At 50.3% G+C, this 19,714-nt stretch overlaps 1 protein-coding gene across 1 annotated transcript in view; it reads right to left on the bottom strand.

The window, feature by feature from the left end:
- Positions 1–273: 273 nt before the first annotated feature.
- Positions 274–19,714, bottom strand: part of TSPEAR (thrombospondin type laminin G domain and EAR repeats) — a 31,103-nt gene continuing 11,662 nt past the window's right edge. The window contains exons 12-14 of the mRNA XM_053565778.1: positions 8,876–9,063; positions 2,226–2,327; positions 274–713 (exon numbers count right to left, since the gene is read on the bottom strand). Coding sequence (XP_053421753.1) covers positions 560–713; positions 2,226–2,327; positions 8,876–9,063 — 444 coding nt within the window. The 3' untranslated portion in view covers positions 274–559. The remainder of the gene's footprint in view (positions 714–2,225; positions 2,328–8,875; positions 9,064–19,714) is intronic.

Genomic DNA, 19,714 nt, shown 5'->3' with positions numbered 1-19,714 from the left:
TCCAGCACTTGCCCAAGGGATATTCTGAGTCCATGCGATCACTCGTGAGACCAGCTGCAGGGACCTGGCAGTGACCACCTGGAGGATGGCCAGGGAGGCAGGCCTGGGCCAGAGGTCCCCTGGGTGGGGCTTGCGGCCCCGCCCCCAAAGTATTATGGGCGAACTGAGACTGGGGCCCCAAGTGCAGGGGAGCCGGCCACGCTGCCTCCATTCTGCAAGAAACACCAAGGAGGCGCAGTGCTTTTGTAAAGAGTGACATAAATATATTTCCACTCAGACAGAGCGCAATAAATAGCTGGCGGTGCGCGCGTCTCACGCACACACCTGCTTCCGCACCTGGGCCCGAGGCCAGCGCCGGGGACGTGTGCCCAGGCCCCGGGGGTTCTGAGGTAAAACTTCATGGAAACTTTTCCTTTAGGTGAGACCTGGGGGCCCGGCTGGCTGGAGGACGGCAGAGCCACCGCCTGCGGCAGGGCACAGTCACCTGCCCGGGGCGGGTACTGCGCCCGCCGGAACGGGGACCACAGCGGCCCGGCGGCGCCCCCTGCTGCCCGGGCCCTCAGCGCGTCCTCAGCCGCAGCACCCTGGAAAGGGGCTCCTTGGCGCTGGAGTAGATGAGGTAGGCGCCGGCCGAGGTGTTGAAGGCCTCCCAGTCCCGGCAGCCGAAGGTGGGCAGGCTGTGCACCGCCACGAAGCCCTCGTAACCCTGCCACCTGCGGGGACACACAGCGTCAGCCTGGCCCTGCAGCCCTGCGCTGAGCAAGCTCCCCCGTCCTACTTGTAGACAGGGGGGCAGGAGGGTCCCCTTTTCTTACAAAGCAGGAAACTGCCCCCTCCGAGGCCCCACATTCCCTCACGTCCCTCCAGATCCTGCCCCAGGCACCCTGAAACGTGCGAGAGGATGTGGGGAGTCCTGGCGGTTCCAGGACCACCCCGGGCCGGGCCGTGAGGCACGTGCTTGTCCCCTGGGCCCCTCTGTCCTCTAACAGGGACACACTGCTGTCACCCCCACGGGAGCCCCAGGCCCCCAGCCTGCGTGTCTATCCACAGGGGGCACCGTCTTCATGGGGTGTGGTTCCCAGGCAGGGCTTCTAGATCGAACCACTTGAGCAGTTCTAATTTTAGTATTTTTCCAGGTTCTTTCTGGAAAGGCCATGCTGACTCCTATTCTGATCAGAAAGGGCCAGGACCCCCCGACCCTAGCACTCTTCACTGTCTCTCTCTTAAAAGCTTCCAAACTAATGGGCAGAAAATGTCATGGTTTTAATTTGAGAACAAACCACTGTTTAATCACTTTTAAAGTTTTTTTATCTCCTGTAAATCCCTGCTTCTTTTGCTTTTTTTTTTCCAAATTAAATAAAAATATCTTTCACTCATTTGTAGAAGCTCCTTTTCTGTCCTGTGTGCGATGCTGTCCTTTTCCAGGTGAGGCCTTTGGACTTAGGGAGTCAGGCCCAGCCCTGTGCTCCAGCCTCATCTTCTCTGGGTAGCACTGAGCTCACACAAAGGCACTTTGCTTTTCTTCTAATATTTTTGATGTTTTATTTTTTTATACTTAGAATTTTAAACCACATAAAATTTATTTATACTGTGGAATAGGGGTACAGGTTCATTTTCTTCTAGATTACATGTAGCTAATCTTCCAAATTACGTAAAATTATTTTTATTAAGTAGGCTATCATTTTCTCATTGACTTCATATATAACATTTACCACATAAAATTGTCATAAATTATTCACTCTTCTGGACTCTATTCAATTCCACTTACACATTTTTTCATTTTTAGCAAAAAATCATACTGCCTTCTTTATATGCTGATAGGCTTCCTCACTATTCCTCTTTTTTAAAAATGTCTTGGTCATCTTTGAAGATTTATTCTTTCACATGGATTTTAAAATTATTTTGTCAAACTGAAATGCCTACACCAATAAATTTCAAAGTCTAAAGGAAAATTGATGATTTTTCTAGTAATATAGATCACCAAAAACTGCCTCAAAAGGGATAAATCGGTGACCATGGGAGAGACTAGAACAATTGTTCAAGAGATACTTTTAAAAAGGTACCAGACCCAGGCTGGGCCTGGCGGCTCACACCTGTCATTCCACCATTCTGGAAGGCTACTTTGGCCCCATGGCCTGTGACTCATCCTGAGCCTGTTGCCACCTGCAAGGGAAGAAGCCACCCAAAAGGACCCACAGTCGTGAGGGAGGATGGGAGCACTTTACCTGTAAATAATACTGTTCACCAAGAAGGTATTTCCATCAAAGGAGTTCGCAACCACCAGGAAATAATCTTCTCCTACTGAGAAAAACTCCCAGTCCAGAGCACTGTGGAACAAATGAGCAAATATCAGGACACAGAGCTGAGATGTGGCCAGGAACCCAGGGTGCTGCACTGGACTCAACTCTCCTGATTCCAGGATTTGGGGGGGGGCCTGCCCCAAAATTCACAGAGGAGGAGCTGGGGCCCAATGCAGGGGATGGTTTTCTCAAAGTTGCAAAGTGAGTTGGCCTATTCTGGGAGAATGAAAATTAGTTGTTGGCTTAAAAAAATTTTTTTTTTTTTGAGACAGAGTCTCACTTTGTTGTCCCTGGTAGAATGCTATGGAGTCAGAGCTCACAGCAACCTCAAACTCTTGGGCTCAAGCGATCCTCTTGCCTCAGCCTCCCAAGTAGCTGGAACTACAGGTGCCTGCCACAATGCCCGGCTATTTTTAGAGATGGGTCTTGCTCTTGCTCATGTTGTTCTCAAACTCCTGAGCTCAGGCAATCCACCTGCCTCAGCCTTCCAGACCGCTAGGATTACAGGTATGAGCCACCATGCCTGGCCAGCTTAAAAATATTTTTTAATTTTATACCTTACATAAAATTTTCATTTTAATCATTTTTAAGTGCACACTCTTGTGGCACTAAACACAATCATGTTGTCATGCAGCCATCAGCACCACCCACCCCCAGAACCTCATGTCTTGTGAAACTCTTTCCCCAGTACACACTAACCCACCCCTTCCCGAGCCGCCAGCAGCTGTGTTCCACTCTCTGTCTCTAGGAATCTAGTCACTCTGGGGACTTTAGCCAAGTGGATTCAGATAGTATTTGTCCTTTTGTGATGTAGCCAAATGTCCTCAAGCTCCCCCATTGTAGAATGTGCTGGATTTTCTCCCCTATTCAGGCTGAGTTACACCCCGTCCTGTGCCGCACTTTGTTTACCCACTGTCCATCCATGAACACTGGCTCATTTCCACCTCTTGGCTAGAGTGCATAGTGCTACTATGGCTTCTAGGGTGCAAAAGTCTACTTTTAAGAGATTGAAATGATCAGAGAAAAAGTTACAGGCCTCCAGCTCCTTCTGAAGGCATGGACTTGAGGTCACCCGCCATGAAGTCACCCATTTGGAAATCCTGACCAGCCACCATCAAGTTCCCCCAGGACCTGCTGACACAGATGTTCTCCTGCACTTGGAAGCTGTTTCTTACTCCAAACCCATATGCTGAGTTCTGTGAAGGTAAAAGAGAGGGTGGGGATCCTTTCATGTTGGAGGCTGCATTAATTTAGCTGTGATGAGGCTCTCGAGAAATTTTGTACCTTATTTTTGTAAAAATCTAACTACTAAGTAATTAATGACTTTAAAAACTGAAAACTAGCTGTTATTTTAAAGTTAGCTAACATTTTAATGACTCGCTTGTGTCTGCATTTTGCTGGAAAGCATGTGAACATCTGGTTGCAGCACGGAGGTCCCAGTTTCAGTTGATCCTCTAGACGGTGTCAGTCATCTGTGACCTTAAGGGCGTCCTGATTTGGGTTGGGTAGGAGAATGCAGATTTGCAGAAGTAAGTGGTTGAAAAGCAAGAAAGCATTTCCGGCATGGTGTGGGTGTTCTACCACATTTTCCCATTTCAATTGGATCTTTCCAAGCATCAAACAGTGACTCTACAGTGTCACCTACTGAGAGCTCAGTCAGTTCCACGTGAGCTTCCTCAGGTGCCTTGCTGACCTCAGCCTGATGAGGCTGAAATGCTGATTTGATGTGACGTCATGATTCTCAATGTCAGTGAACCTTTCACTGTATTCTCCATTGACAGGCCTGTAAGAGCTGCGTGTTCCTCACACGATTTGCACATATCATCCTGCTCATCAGTGACCTTTGCTAACTGGGAAGACGTTCATTCGAAATTTCCTTTTGAAGGAGTGTTTTGAGAAAAGACAGCGTTTTTCAAAATGCTTGGATTTTTTTTGCCACATTTCATATATAGACTTAGTTTTATCTCGCAAAGAAATAGTCAAGCGATTTAGATTTGACATATCACACAAAAATGCTGCGTTCCTAAAGAAATCTTTCAGCTGGGCACAGTGGCTCACACCTGTAATCCCAGCACTCTGGGAGGCCAAGGTGGTAGGATTGTTGAGTGCAGGAGTTCCAGACCAGCCTATGCAAGAGGGAGACCTGTCTTTACTAAAAATAGAAAAAGTAGCTAGGCGTTGTGGTGGGCACCTGTTATCCCAGCTACTCGGGAGGCTCAGGCAGGAGGATCACTTGAGCTAAGGAGTCTGAAGCTGCAGTGAGCTATGATGACGCCTTAGCATTGGAGCCTGGGCAACAGCGTGAGACTTGTTCTAAAAAAAAAAAAAAAAAAGGTATGCCTGTGGCTCAAAGGAGTAGGGCACTGGCCCATATACCAGAGGTGGTAGGTTCAAACCCGGCCCCAGCCAAAAACTGCAAAAAAAAAAGAAAAGAGAGAGAGAGAGAGAGAAAGAAAGACATTTTCTTTCAATAATGCACGTTGCTGTTTCTATTCTTTATATAATCTAACTCTGTGTTAGCTCATACCTGTCCCCGCAATAGCTAACACACTTTAGAACGACAAGGCAAATCCACACAAAACACCTCATCTTTCAACTTTAGCATGTTACAAAACTGCCCAGGTCCTGTTGCATTTACACAAATATAGTTCACAATTCTTATAACTTATTGCAAAGGGTCTCTTAATAGCTTTAGCACAGAGATTTTGCTGATGCAGGACACAGTGAAAAAAAATGAGAGCATCTCGATTTGTTAATACTTTTTTAAATCTGTGCAATAAACCCTTCACATTTCCTGGTCATGGAAGGTGCACTGTCTGTACATACACTCACCAAATTACCAAATCCAGTCCAATTTCATGATATTGATTTTGAAAGTTGTGCATATCTATTCCCTGTGCTCCATTTGCAGGGGTGCCCAAAGTGAGTGACTCTTCCTAGCAAAAAAAAATTCCATGATTCATCCAGAGCAACTGAGTAATATGTAACTTCCTTTTGAAGTATTGCATGAAGTTGTTCTGTTAAACTGAAGCCTAATCCATGCTGCTGATCACTTATAGACCCCCTTGAAAGAGGTAGCTGTTGGTGCTTCAAATCATTATTCAGATCTAAATATCCTACAACTTCGGCAATACATTCTTTCACAATTTCTACATCACTGAATGGCTTTCCTTTCTTCCCAAGTATATAAGCTACTTTATAAGTTGTTTCAATGGCATTATTTCCAGGTCTTATTGCTGCTTGAAAGAACTGTCTTTGCATTTGCTTTTCATCTTTTAATTTCTACAAAACAACCTTTTCCTCCTTGCCCCCTAATTTAAGATATTTGTGGCCCTTATGAGTGTTACAATTCTGACTCAGGCATTGAATTTCTTTAATGTTGGTATTGCAGAATCACAAAGCAAGCCAATCACCTTAGCAGAAATACATAATACTGCAATTCCCAATCCTCATTTAAAAGTCTGTTTTCTTCCTTCAGTGTTCTCTTGGTCATCCTTGATGTGATAAGCTGTTAAGCAGACAGAATTAAAAAATACTGTCAAGCTGTACAGCTACTCACAAATTCCACTTCAAACAGAAACACACTGCACTGTTGTCAAAAGCTGCTAACAGGCTGGTGAACTCAACCCCCATAAACTCTCACCAACCAGCCTCATGGTGGTGGCACTAGTCAGGTGGGGAATGGGGTGGGGTGGGGTTAAGTCTGGAGCATAGCAGCATCAGTTTAGCCCTTACAGTTTACTAATGTTCTCCCTAGGCTGGTCAATATGGAGGATTATTTCAATGAAACTTATTTTATTGTTTGGAATTTTAAATATGTTCATTTTAAAAACAAAATAATAATATAAAAGAACAAAATGTATTAATGAAAAGAAAAGCATTTGTTCTACAAAATTTGGATTCAGTCAAAAGGCTGCACTTAAGGACCTAGAAGGCCACAGTTTCCTCACCCCTGGGCAAGAGCCTCCCCTGAGCTGCTGAGTAGGCATCTGTGCTCCAGGCCAACTCAGTTCCTGGGATCTGACAAGTGGCTGCCCCAGAGCCTTGCCCCTCCAGGAGGCCCTCTGGGCTGTCAGCCATAGGCCCACAGTGGTGCCCATGCACACGCTCAATGGGGCTTGTGCGCCCAGGATTGGGGGTGTGGCCGGGGCAGCATGTCACTGCCATCCAAGTGCATATTCCTCACTCAGAATCAAGTTATAATCCCAAGGCCCATGGAAGACAAAGCAAGGGCAAGGTTTTAATGTGCAGACAGTGCAAATTGCTGTCTGGCTGCACCGCAGCTCCTAGCAAAAGCTGGCTTTGGTTTAACATGAGGAAAATCCGGTATCCAGCATGGCTTCCTGGTTTTGCCTCCAGAGCAAGACTAGATTATACTAATTACATTGACAGAAATTTGAAGTATATATTTATTGTTCAGAATTACACCATTTGGTCAAAAGGTGGAAACAACACAGATGCTCATCAATGGACAAGGGGACAGACAAAATGTGGTCTGTCCACATGAGGCAATGTTGCCCAAGGCTCAGGGGCAGGCTGCAGCCAGACACAGAAGGCCATGCCCTGCACAATGTCATTTAAGCAGAACGTCCAGGATAAGGAAACGCATGAGGCAGAAAGGGGGTTGGTGGCTCCCAGGGGATGGGTACACAGGGACATAGGAAGGGACGGGAAGAGAGTGAGGCTGGAAATGTTCTAGAATTGACTGGGTGACAGCTGCTCACATGTAGATCTAACAGAACCACTGAATTGTAACAGACACACACATCACACCTGGGAAGGCAGTTAGAGTCCCAATTACAAACACAAGCCACGGAATCACTCAATTGCTCTGCAGAAAGTTCTCGACACTCCAGAGATCACGTGAGGCCACAGCATAGCTCCAAGATATGCAGAAAATTCCCCATGTTAGGTATAAATACTAGAAATTTTGCTTTTGGGTTCATTTTCCCAGTGTGGATTGTCCCTAATGTGATTTAAAAGCTTGATGGTAATTATCAAACACCATTTTAAAGATTACTAATGTCATTAGAAATTATTCTCATCATTGTCCAGGGATAGGTAACATGGCCTGAGTCTCAGATGTGCATCTGCAGTTGACTCCCACAGGCTTCAAACCCAAAAACCGTCATCCCTCAACCTCTAGATTAGCATCTTCTCCAAAGGTATGTCATTCTACAACAGACTTGTAATCACAATTTTGTTCTCAAACTCGTTTTGGCAGGAGGTGATGCCCAGCAACCGGGGCCCGCCTATCCTGTTGGGGGCCCATCAGGCACCTCAACCCCCAGCACCTCCATGCCAGGGTCCCTGGGTCGCTCTTTCTCCTTTGTTCTGAGAGTTATCTTTTTTTTTTTTTTTAGACTGAGTCTCACTTTGTTGCCCTTGGTAGAGTGCCATCGCGTCACAGCTCATAGCAACCTCAAACTCTTGGGCTCAAGTGATTCTCTTGTAGCCTCCCAAGCAGCTGGGACTACAGGCGCCCACCACAATGCTAGGCTATTTTTAGAGATGAGGTCTAGCTCTTGCTCCGGCTGGTCTCCAACCTGTGAGCTCAGGCAGTGCACCTGCCTCGGCCTCCCACAGTGCTAGGATTACAGGCGTGAGCCACCACGCCCGGCCTATCTTCCCTTTTTTAATTTTAAAAACTTATACAGCAGCTTATTAACAAGTTAACATTGCATGTTTGCAAATTAAGCAGTTCAGAAGTCGAGGGGTATAACAGGAGCCACCTTCCCGACCTGCGCTCCCCTCCACGCCCACCGTTTCCCTGGGGTGGCGCTGTTGACGCGCATGCGCTGTCTCACTTTCCCGCTGGGTCCTGTCAGCTTGTGGGTCCTCACCTTGCTTCTTGCAGTCCATCTTGGACACTTTTGTCATCAAGAGATCTAAATTCATTCACCATTGCATCTCGGGCTGACACCAGGTTTGGACTCAGGAGTGGAATAGGGAACCTGGGGAAGCCACTGCCCCGTCTGGGGTCCGAGTAGTACAGACTCCTTGCTCTTTCACTTACAGACCTCCCAGAAGCCCTCCCAGATGCGTCCCCTGCCCGCAAAGATGGTCACGGGTCTTCAGTGCCGGAGTCCCCACAGCCTTCACTGGCAGACACAGCCCGTCTGGTACATACCGACCCACCTCCGCCCTACCCAGGTTCGCTCCCACCTACACACACCAGTCCACGTCCTGGGGGTGGGGTGGGGGTAGGCTGGCACTGGGGGACAGGAGTAACTTGTGTCTGGTGGTGACCAGGGTGGGCAGGCTGCGGACCTACGGTCAGGGCACCTGTGTGAGGAGGCCTGGGACCTCGCTGACAGCCATGGCTCCCGTGGGCCTGGGTCGCCCCTCCAAACCGCGGGCATAAGGGCCCCTCCAGCCCGCAGTTCAAATATGCCGAGCTCTGCTACAGCGCCCAGCTCTAGTACACGAGCCTGCTGCTCAGGGCCCAGCCCCCTTCTCAGGGTCAGTCTCTTTGAGGGAAGAGTGCTGAGGACGGTTGCCAGGGCTCCCCAGGGCGCCCCAGCTGTGCCCACCACGCCGGCCCCGCCCTCCCGCCACCCCGCCTCCAGTCTTACCTGCAGGTGGGGATGTCCTGGAACTTTACGAAGGTCTGTGCAGTCACGTTCAGCTCGTAGATGACGGAGTTGAGGACATAGGCATCACTCTGCACTTGCACCGCCGCGTCATAGCTGTGGCTGTTGGCGACAGCAAGGAAGATCCGCTCCCCAATGTGGAAGACCTCCCAGTCTGCAGCGCCCAGCGTCTGGAAGAAGGACACGGACATAGAGGCCCTAGTGCACGGAGCATCCTCAGACACGCCATCCACAGCACCGCCGGTTCCCAACGCCCTCCAGGCATCAGACACGCTATCCCCCGCCCTCCGCCTGCAGCCCCCAACACCATTCCCTTAGTGAGCACCAACTGCGTCTTGATCCTGGAGATCAGCTGTACAAAGCGCTTCTTAGCACTCTCTGCCTCCCCTCCCCCACCTCGCACTATGGACATCTGCCCTGCCACCTCCTCCAGGGAGCCACCCTGATGTCTCCAGATCTGGCTCCAGACACAGCAGCACTGTCTAGGCGCCTCTGGGGTTTTCCAACACACGTTCTCCCTGGCTTTGAGCCATGACTGAGGTTGTCCTCTGACTGCAGATAGAGCCTCAGCTCTGGGGTCCTGTGCCCATCCGCCCAAGAGCTCAGACTGCACTTTCACATCAGCCACAAGCTTTGCAGCCACACTCCTTGAGCCACACGTGGGGCCCACGGAGAGGAATTTTGTGTCGGCACCTCAGGGATGAGGGTGGTGGGTGGTTCAGCCCAGAGCTGAGCTCTAAAGAGAGAAGACCCCGGACAGGAACGAAAGAGACACTTTTCCAGGTAATGCCGGGCAGTGGAGGAGAGGGGTCCCAAAAGGCTGTGTGGGGAGGACATTGAGGTGGTCCCCAGTGGGGTCAGTGGCAAACACTCTCTGGGGACCCCTACACCACAGCTCAAGGACATTGTGCTGGGGCTTAGCTCCCACCTCAGCAGAAGGGGGTCAGAGTTGTCTGTTCCCACAGGCCGCAGGACTGTGAAACCCAGGCTGCACATCCGATCACAACTGTGAAACCCAGGCTGCACGCCCCATCACAACTGTGAAACCCGGGCTGCATGTCCCAATCACAACTGTGAAACCCAGGCTGCATGTCCCGATCACAACTGTGTTATGCGTCTTCCCTCTTGACTCTCAGCTTCTCTTACTGGTGGAGAAACTTATATTTGATCTACCGTCCTGCTGATAACAGTTATAAACTCCAGTGGAACCCTCTGAAAACCACACTCAGCTGTCTCGAAGTTCTGGAGAACAGCCAAGCAGGTAGAAAGGGCAGGGGACGCAACCCCTGGAGGAGGAGAACCGTACTGCTCCAGACCCCAGTTTGTATGACTTTCCCTCTGAGGACACCCCCAGCCCACATGGCAAGTGTGGTGTGGGACTTGTGGACAGCAGCTGGCCGCATGGCCAGAGGAGTCAGAGGTGAGAATCTGGGCCTCCAGCTGTAAACTGAAGTGGACTATCCTAGAAAGGAGGGAACCACAAGAGGGAATTCCTAATATCTCATATTAACTTCTCTTCAAATCCTTGTCTTAACTCCTGAATTGCAGACACGGATGGGTTAAGATTCCAAGGAGCCAGAGACAAACAATGGCTGAGAGATGAAAGAACCGGCCAGTGTTTAAACAGCCGCCCAGTGTCGGGGAGACAGAGTTTGGAGTTTGAGTCACACCAAGTTAGAGGGATTTGAGAATTTTAGTATTTCCACTTAAACTACAGACAGGATACACCTTAGGATTAAGGACCATGTCCCAGAACTAAGGGTTATTTCCTAGAACTAAAAGCAACACTAAATTAGAGATGTCCTGACAAAATCTAAAACCAGCTTTCAGAGGTGAAGGTGAGGCACCAATAACACAAACTATTCTACAATAAAACTCAACACTTCTCAGAGAAAGAGAATCGAATATATAGTCTCTACAATGTATAACCACAATGTTTGGTATACAACAAGAAACTATTAAACATGGAATAAAGTAGGCAAATGTGACCCATAATCAAGAGAAAAAGTAGTCAATAGAAATAGATATGGTGCGGTTATGAGTATCAGCAGAAAAAAGCTTTACAATAACAATGATAAGATTCTATTGATATATATCATGAGCAATGAAGTGGAAAGTAGGGAGCTCATCAAACTCTGAAAACAATAAAATGAAAATCCTATAACTGAAAATTACAATATCTTACTGTGTCAGGATGGCTGGATGGTCTAAGGTGCCAGACTGAAGCTCTGCTTCCCCACACTGGGGATTCTGAAAATTGCAATACAAATTCATATATTTATCACATGGAATTAAGAACTATTTGGACAATCCAGAAGAAAGAATCAGTGAACTAAAATTCCTAATATCTCATATAACTCCTCTCAAATCCTAACAATGATCTAAACTGAAATATACACAGAAAAAAATTATAATAAAAATGAATAGAATCCCAGTAACCTGTGGGATAATATTATGTAGTCAAATATACATGTAATTGGAGTCATAGGGAAAGGAAAAGAGGATGAGGCAGAAAAATCCATTTATATGTGTTATGGCTAAAACTCTTCCATATTTGATTAAAAACATCAAATCACAGATCCAAGAAGATTAGAGACCCTAAGCAGAATAAATACAAAAATAAATAAATACAAAAAGTCACATCCAGACACATCATGTTCAAATAGCTGAGGATACAAAGAAAACCTTTAAAAGCAGCCAGAGGAAAAAGAGACCCTTGATAGAGAGAAATAATAACACTTAATTTCCCATCAGAAATAAGTTCTGTCCAGGCACAGTGACATATGCCTGTAATTCTAGCACTCTAGGAGGCCTTATCTCACAGATTCGAGACCAGCCCAAGCCAGAGCGAAAACCTGTCTCTAAAAATAGTGGGGTATCATGGTGGGTGCCTGTAGTCTCAGCTACTTGGGAGACTGAAGCAAAAGAATCACTTGACCCCAAGAGTTTGAGGTTACTATGAGTTATGACGCCACAGCACTCTACCAAGGGCGACAAAGTGAGACTCTGTCTCAAAAAAAAGAAAAGAAAAGTGATGCCCAAAGTCAACAGAAAAACATCTTCAAAGTAACTTAAAAGAAAAAAAAGGGAACCTACAATTCTTAACTAGTGAAAATATCCTTTAAAAATGAAGTTTATAAAAAGTCACTTTCAGATAAAAGTGATATAATTAATTGCCTCTAGACCTGCTTTATAAGGAATACCGAAAGAAGTTATTGCACTTAGAGGAAAATCATCCCAGATGGAAATTAGGATCTGTAGAAAAAGATGAAGAAGGACCCTGGGGATGGTAAGTACATGGGTGTCCCAACAACCGGCCATTTAAAGCAAAAGGTGGCACCTGTGACCTATGTATGATTTTTCTATTTGCAGCCAATAGCATGAGGGGAGGGCAGAGATACGGGAAAGTATATGATTGTAAGGTTACATCACTCAGTATAATGTAAATTCAAAATGGATCTTACCAGGTGTAACGTGCATATTGTGATTACTGGAGTGGTACATTAAATCAGCACGGAAGAGAGGAGCTAGAATGGAAGACCGTATGTGAGGCAGAGGACTGGGAGCCAGCAGACAGAAAGAACCCCTACACACCACCAACAAAAAGGCAAAAATAAATAAAACACTTGAATAGATATTTCACAAACAAAAACACACAAAGCCGATATGAAAACGTGATCAAAATCACCAGTCATCAAGGAGTCGAAACTTGACAATTGCATGGCAACCTCACTTCACACACAAAGACTGAAATTAAAAATACTGACAAAACACGTGCCAACCGAATGTGGCGCGACTGGGCATTCACACATTGTCTCTGGCAGCACAGGAGAGGGGCAACCATTTTGAGAAACTATTTGGTAAATTCTCCAAAAGTTAAACCTACACCTACCTAACTTATGACCCAGAATTCCACTCAGGTTTTTATCTAAGAGAAATAAAAGTACGTGTCACAGAAAGCCATGTGTGAGAATGTACTTAGTGGCTTTATTCGTAATAGTCAAAATCTGGAAGTGGCTCAGGTGTCCACGCAGGTGGATGAGTGGACACACAGTATTGCGTTCACGCAGTGGAATATTACTCTGGAAAAAAGAAACAAACACCGGGCCGTGCCTGTGGCTCAAAGGAGTAGGGCGCCAGCCCCATATACCGAAGGTGGCGGGTTCAAACCCAGCCCCAGCCCAAAACCGCAAAAAAAGAAAAGGAAACAAACACCACTTGATTCTGTTTATTGTACGTGTTGTAATAGGAAGAACTGTCAACTTTGGTTGCCTGGTGGGGCAGAGGCACTAGGGAACCTTTAGGAGTGAGGAGACCACGTGTTTCCACTGTGCGGGTGATTGGAGGGGCACGGTCACTTGCTGAAATAACCAGGGATCCAGAGGGTTCACTGTGTGCATGTGAAGGAGCCCTGGAAGGAAACTCGGCTTCCTGCCCAGGGAGGCAAGCCTGCAAGGATAGGGTCTCCTCCTTAAGTCCCCTTAGCTGGCTGCGCTGCCCCGCTGTGGGTGCTCAGTATGTTTGGGTTAGAAGACAAAGCGGACGTGGCGCTGGAGGCTTCCCAGAGGGCTGGGCGGCCGGAGTGCTCGGGGGCAAGGATGCAAGGGCAGATGGAGGGAGGGGGAGGTGGTGTGGTGATGGTCGATTCTACGTGTCAGCACGATGAAGCCCAGCCATGGCCAGTTGGCTAGTGAAACTTTATTTCTGGGTGTTTCTGTGAGGGCGTTTCTAGAAGAGACTCAAACTGACTGGGGCCTTGGGTGGGGAGCACCCAGGCTGACATATGGGGTCTTCCAGCACACCCATGTCCGTGGAGCAGGAAGGTGGAAAAGGGCCTCTCTGCCTGCCTGAGCTGGGACCACTTCCTCCTCCTGCCCTCAGGCACTCCTGATGCCTAGCTGGTGGCCCCAACTGGGACTCACCCTATTGCTGCTGGTTCCCAGGCCTTTGGGCTAAACCAAACCACACAGCCAGCTCTCTGGGCCTCCAGCCTGCAGTGGCAGACTGTGGACTCTTGGCCCCACACACGTGGGCACCACCGTGCATGTCTCTACATCACAACACTTTTGTTTCCCTGGAAAACCCCTGAGAACTGCGAACAAGAACTTTCACATTTCTAACTGCTAGACACGGGGCAAGGGGATGACCAGATCCTGAGGGCCGTGTTCCACAGCCACGTCCTGAGCACAAAAAACATGTGTTTTCGGTGTTTTTGGTTAGCATCATGGGGCACCGTCCTTGGCCTCCTGTCTGAGATGACACCCCCCGGGTGTGCCACACACCCTGCCAGAACAGGTCTGCATGGCACTGGCTGCCCAGCAGCAGGTTGGGTCATGCTTCCCCCACCAGCCTGCCCAGGATAATGTGGAACTGGATCCACCTAGATCCCTCTGGCATGCACAGGGAACTAAGCTGTGGGCTGCAAGGACACATGAAGCCACACACCAGGTGACAGCCCCTTGGGATAGCAGCTTCACTGGGGACACCTGTGCATCCAGAGGCCATCCCTGCTCTATCCTAGTTGTCCTAGCTGAGGACAGAGGGGTTTGCACTATAGGATCATGCCTGGGATCAGCCTCCTGCTTGAGGGACATCTCAAATCACCCAGATGACGTGGGAAGTGGCTCTGAGAGCCGACAGACTATAGGATATGCTTTCTATTTGCCCAAAGAGGTAACAGCCTGTCTCAGCCCAAGGCCTGCTGTGACCTACCCCTCTGCGGCAGGTCGGTTGACCTTCCTGGCTTGTAAATTCAGGATGGGTCTGGCCTTCCTTCCTGTCCCGGTGCCTGGCTGACAGGTGGGCACTTGGTGACAAAACTTTGGGCCCAATGGAAAGGAACTTTCTCCAGGCCCAGCAGAGGGCACCATTGCCCACCCAGCCCAGAGCTGCTGGCGGCAGGGAGGACGCGGCTCCCAGTCACTGGGCAGGTCCCAGGGGCGCTTAAGCCAAACAAATAAGACCCACTAAGACAAGGACAAGAGGACCAGAACACCTGGTGGTCACTGGACCCCCAGTGGGGTCAGGGGAGGCTTTTCTGCACTAGTGCTGGGCTCCTCTTGTGGCTCTGAGAGCTATGACTTTCTGTCTGCTGGACAACAGTGACCCAGGACCACCTGCGTCCCAGGGGGACTGATGAGCAGGGTCCTTTAGCACCCTCCTCTGTGGAGCACCACACAGGTGTGGTGTCACACACGAGCCAGTTCCCACACTCAGGGAAGGAGGACCATCAGTTAAACCACAGCTCTCCCTGCAAGCAGAGGAAGCCAACCCAGTGGGCATCACACGTGTGTACCCTGCACACATGCACACACAAAGGTGGGTGTACACCGAGTATTCACACATATGTGCACATGCACACCTGCATGCACTCAAACATGCACATGGATAGTGCACACATGCACACACAAAGGTGAGTGTATATTGAGTATTCACACATATGTGCACATGCACGCCTGCATGCACTCAAACATGCACATGGATAGTGCACACATGCACACACAAAGGTGGGTGTGTACCGAGTATTCACACATATGTGCACATGCACGCCTGTGTGCACTCAAACATGCACATGGATAGTGCACACATGCACACACAAAGGTGGGTGTACACCGAGTATTCACACATATGTGCACATGCACGCCTGCGTGCACTCAAACATGCACATGGATAGTGCACACATGCACACACAAAGGTGGGTGTACACCGAGTATTCACACATATGTGCACATGCACACCTGCATGCACTCAAACATGCACATGGATAGTGCACTCATGTATATACACCTTTGTGCACAGCACACGTGTGCACACACACGACCAGCCACACAACATGTCTCCTAGGTTTCCAGGGCTTCCCTCCAGCTGCGAGCTGCCTGCCCTCGGCTGGGTTGGGCTCTCAAGAGCCAGAAGAGCCTGGAGCTCAAGCTCGCTCCCCAAGGGAAGCCCTGTGAGCATGGCCCTGCTGCTGGTGTCCTGGCTGTGTAATGAGCACCAACTGTGTGCTGGTGCCAGCCAGACTGCACCTGGGTGACAAGTGACACACCACTGCCCCAAAGCGCTCCAGAGCAGAGAGGCCTGCAGAGAGGGCTGTGGGGGTCCTGGGACTTCAGGAGCACAGGAGGATAGAGGCAGGAAAGGGTGTCCGGGCTGAAGGAACAGCAGGGCAAGTGCTGAGGGTCGAGGGGAGGGGAACTGGGACAAGTCAGGAGGGCCTGGGTGCCAAGGATGGGGTCTGGGCAGCTAAAGAAGGCTCTTGAGCAGGGGAAGGAGGAGGTCTGATGTATGTGGGTGGCTCCAAACCCACAGGAGCTGGGCAGGGGAGAGGTGAGCTAAGTGCCATGGGGAGGGTACTGTGTCCCATCTCTGGAGAAGGGGCCAGGTGCTCAGAGACAGGCCATAGGGCCCCTCAGAGGACATGACACTTCCTGGGAGTGTGGGTGGCTGGGGCTTCACAAACCTGGGGGTCAGGTGAGCTCCCTGGTCCGGTTTCACTGTGTGGCCCGCAACGCCCCAGGACTCCAGGACAGGGGCTGCGCCCACTTTCTGGGTCAGCAGGAGGCAGATGTGGAGCTGCATTTTGACTGCACCCTGGGCTGTTCCAACTGCTCTGTGAGCATGAGTTAGTTGTGGGAAGCAGGTTGGGGCAATGAAGCAGGCGCAGAGCTAGAGAGAGCGTGGCTCAGGGCTGGGGCCTGGCAAGTAGCTAGACTGGCTCACAGGCAGCTCATGTCCTCCCTGTCCCCGTGCCCATTCAGGGTCCGGCTGAATTAGCAAACCCAGGGTACCCATTTAGTCTGAATTTCAACTAAATGACAAATGGTTTTCTGTCTGCGCGAACCTACGCAATGCCTAGGACCTACTTTCACAAAACAGCTATTTCCTGCTGAAAGTGAGGGGAGGCTGGCAGAGCCCATGTGGGTGTCACCAGCTCTTAGCTGCCCAGGTCCATGGCTGGCCAGTTACAGGTTGGCAATGACCCCTCTTCCCCCATACCAGGCTGTCAGTAGCCCCTCATGGGACAGGGGCAACCCTGTCCCAGGGCTGCACCAGCCCTGGCCACTCCAGACTCAAAGTGCACTGGGCACTCACAGAGAAGGGAAAAGGAAAGCTCATGTCATATACCCGGCCCAGCCCTGCTGCAGCTGAGGAGGTAGGTACCTCCCTCCCTCCTACAGGGTTCCCCTAGAGCCCTGCCCTGCTGCCCTGGCATGGTGCCCCACGGGCTTGGGAACTGGGAGAACCTGGAACCCCTGCCAGCTCCCTGAGGGTGGGCACCTGGTAATCAGCAGATTAGCTGCTGGGCAGGGAGGCCCCTGGGTTCCTGCTGTGAGGAGCACCAATCAAGGGTGACTCTGTGGTCTGGGGCGACCTGGGGAAGGTGGGGACATATGGGAGGTACCACCAGCGCAAGGCAGGCAGCCCATAAGGGGCCTGGGAGTGGGGTGCTGCCATCCTCACCATGGCCGAGGTCCAGGAGGCTCAGCACACTCCTTGGCCAACTTCAGGGGGCTTCTCTTTGTTCTCTCTGCCCAGCAGACCAACTCAGTGCCTCATCAGCTGCCTGAGCCACTGCCAGCCCCAAGTCACAGAACAGACAGATGTCAGGGAGTACTCCTGGTGCAGCCCTGCTGCCCGCCCCCCCTCCCAAGTGGTTCCCCTGGAGCCCTGCCCTACTGCCCTGGCTCGTCACCCTGCAGGCAAATCCCTTCCAAGGGCTGTCCCAGCAGGGATGACCACTGAGAGAGGGTCAGAGGCATCTGTGGTCAAGGCCTGATGGTGAGTGGTGGGCTCCCACCTGCCTGTCTAACCACTTAGCTACTGCCTGCCTGGTGCCTGTCCCCCAAACTGTACCCACTGTGGCTTTGCTATGGGCGCCTCTAGCCCTCCTACCGCCTCAAGGCAAGTGTACAATGCATGTGTATGTGCACATTTGTGTTGGGGAAGCAAGTGGCACTACGCCCAGGGCACAACTATGATGTGGGGGCCCTGCTCCCAGTGGCTGTGGCTGTCCTCCCACCACCCCACAAACCCTCAGCCACATTTTCACAACCCTTTGAAATCCGCAAGACTTTCTGAAGTTTGTAGCAAACTCACTCAGGAGCAAAATCCACTTTGGAGTTGCCATTTCCTGACCATGCACAGGTGCCCCACACCCAGCAGGGAGAAAGGATCTCAGCACCCAGAGGAGGGGTTTCTGGGGATGGAGCTCAAACCTCCTTTGGACCAAGATGGGGAGGCCCAGTTGTTGGAGACTCAGACTCAGTCTCTACTACCTAGAGGAAGGTTCTCAAACTCCTGGAGAGACCTTGAAGGTGGGACAGAGGAAAGAGGTGCCTAACTCTGCCAGCTGCAGGATCCTGGCTATCCCCCAACCTGTCCTGGGAGCAAGTGAGGCCTGTGTGCGCAGCCGCTCAAAACCTCTGCACCCTACACCCCCAGGGCCCATCGGGAGGGTGGCCCTCCACTCACACGCTCTCACACACATTCAAAGCATCTCAGCTATGCCTGCTTCAAAGCTCACGTTCATGAAAGATGTTGCAAAACTCAAAGCAAACAGTAAACAAAGTAAGACTCCTCTGGGAACTAAAAGGATTTAAATACAATATGAAAAATGTTGGCAAAACATTAAAGTGGACTTCTGTGGGTTTTGAGGAATTACTGAGAGAAGCAGCCACTGACGCAGGTTAGTGGAAGCCACTGCTGTGTGCAAGGCCTCGGCACCTGACTAGGATCCCCACAGATCCTCCCAGGACACAGTCTCCACCTCCCAGAGTTCCTGCTCCAGGACAGTCCTGCCCCATGGCACCGGCACTGTGCCCTCTGCCCGGATGTCCTGCTCTGACCCCTCCGTCCCCTGCATGTTCCTCCAGCAGCACCCACCCTCTGGCCGCTCTCCTGGGGTGATGCAGACCAAATCTCCCCTCCTGCCCCTTTGCTGTCCATCCTTAGATGCAGCCTGAAGAGGCGGAGTAGTCTCCACCCTTGGTGCTGGACTTGCCCATCTCCGCCAATGTCAACCATGACAGAAGCCCCGTTTATCCAGCAGCTGCATCTGGCAAACACTTCCTGACTGCCTTCCAGAACACACCGAAATGCACAGAGCCCTGCAGCTTGTCCTGATATTTCTTCAGGACAGCAGACGTCTGTCAGAGGGGCCACATCAGCAAACACATGACGCCTCCCAGGAGACTGTCTTCCCAATACCTCTGAAGGTTTTTTAAACAGGAACATGAGAAAGGCTGCCATCAGAAATTCCAGAATGAGCCAGGTGCGGTGGCTCACACCTGTAATCACAGCACTCCGGAAGACTGAGGGTGCATTGCTTGAGCTCAGGAATTCGAGACCAGCCTGAACAAGAGCAAGACCCCATCTCTACTAAAAATAGAAAAACTGGCTGGGCATGCTGGCCGATGCTGTGGTCCCAGCTACTCAGGCTGAGGCAGAAGGGTTGCTTGAACCCAAGAGTGGAGGTTGTTGTGAGCTATGATGCCAGGGCACTCTACTCAGAGCAACAGAGTGAGACTCTGTCTCAAAAACAAAAACAAAAATAAAAAACCACACACAGACACACACACACAAAAATACCCTCTAAAATGAGCCTGTCAGTAGTGGAGAAAATCCTGCCCCAAGCACAGGGCAGGGGAAGCACTATTGGGTCTTGGGTCTTGCTTGTTGAGGACTGGCTGGCCTGCACGCGGCCCAGACACCTGGGGGCAGAGCTGCTCAGCAGGAGCCGTGGTGGTTCCTACAACCTATAACCAGCAGGGAGCCCTGCTGGGAGGCCCCTCTGACTGCGGGTGGGGCTGTCAGACCCTTTCT

The sequence above is a fragment of the Nycticebus coucang genome, chromosome 16, assembly GCF_027406575.1.
Source record: "Nycticebus coucang isolate mNycCou1 chromosome 16, mNycCou1.pri, whole genome shotgun sequence".
Classification (NCBI taxonomy): domain Eukaryota; kingdom Metazoa; phylum Chordata; class Mammalia; order Primates; family Lorisidae; genus Nycticebus; species Nycticebus coucang.
The sequence above is the reverse complement of the archived record's forward strand: the minus strand, read 5'-3'. Positions and strand labels throughout refer to the sequence as shown.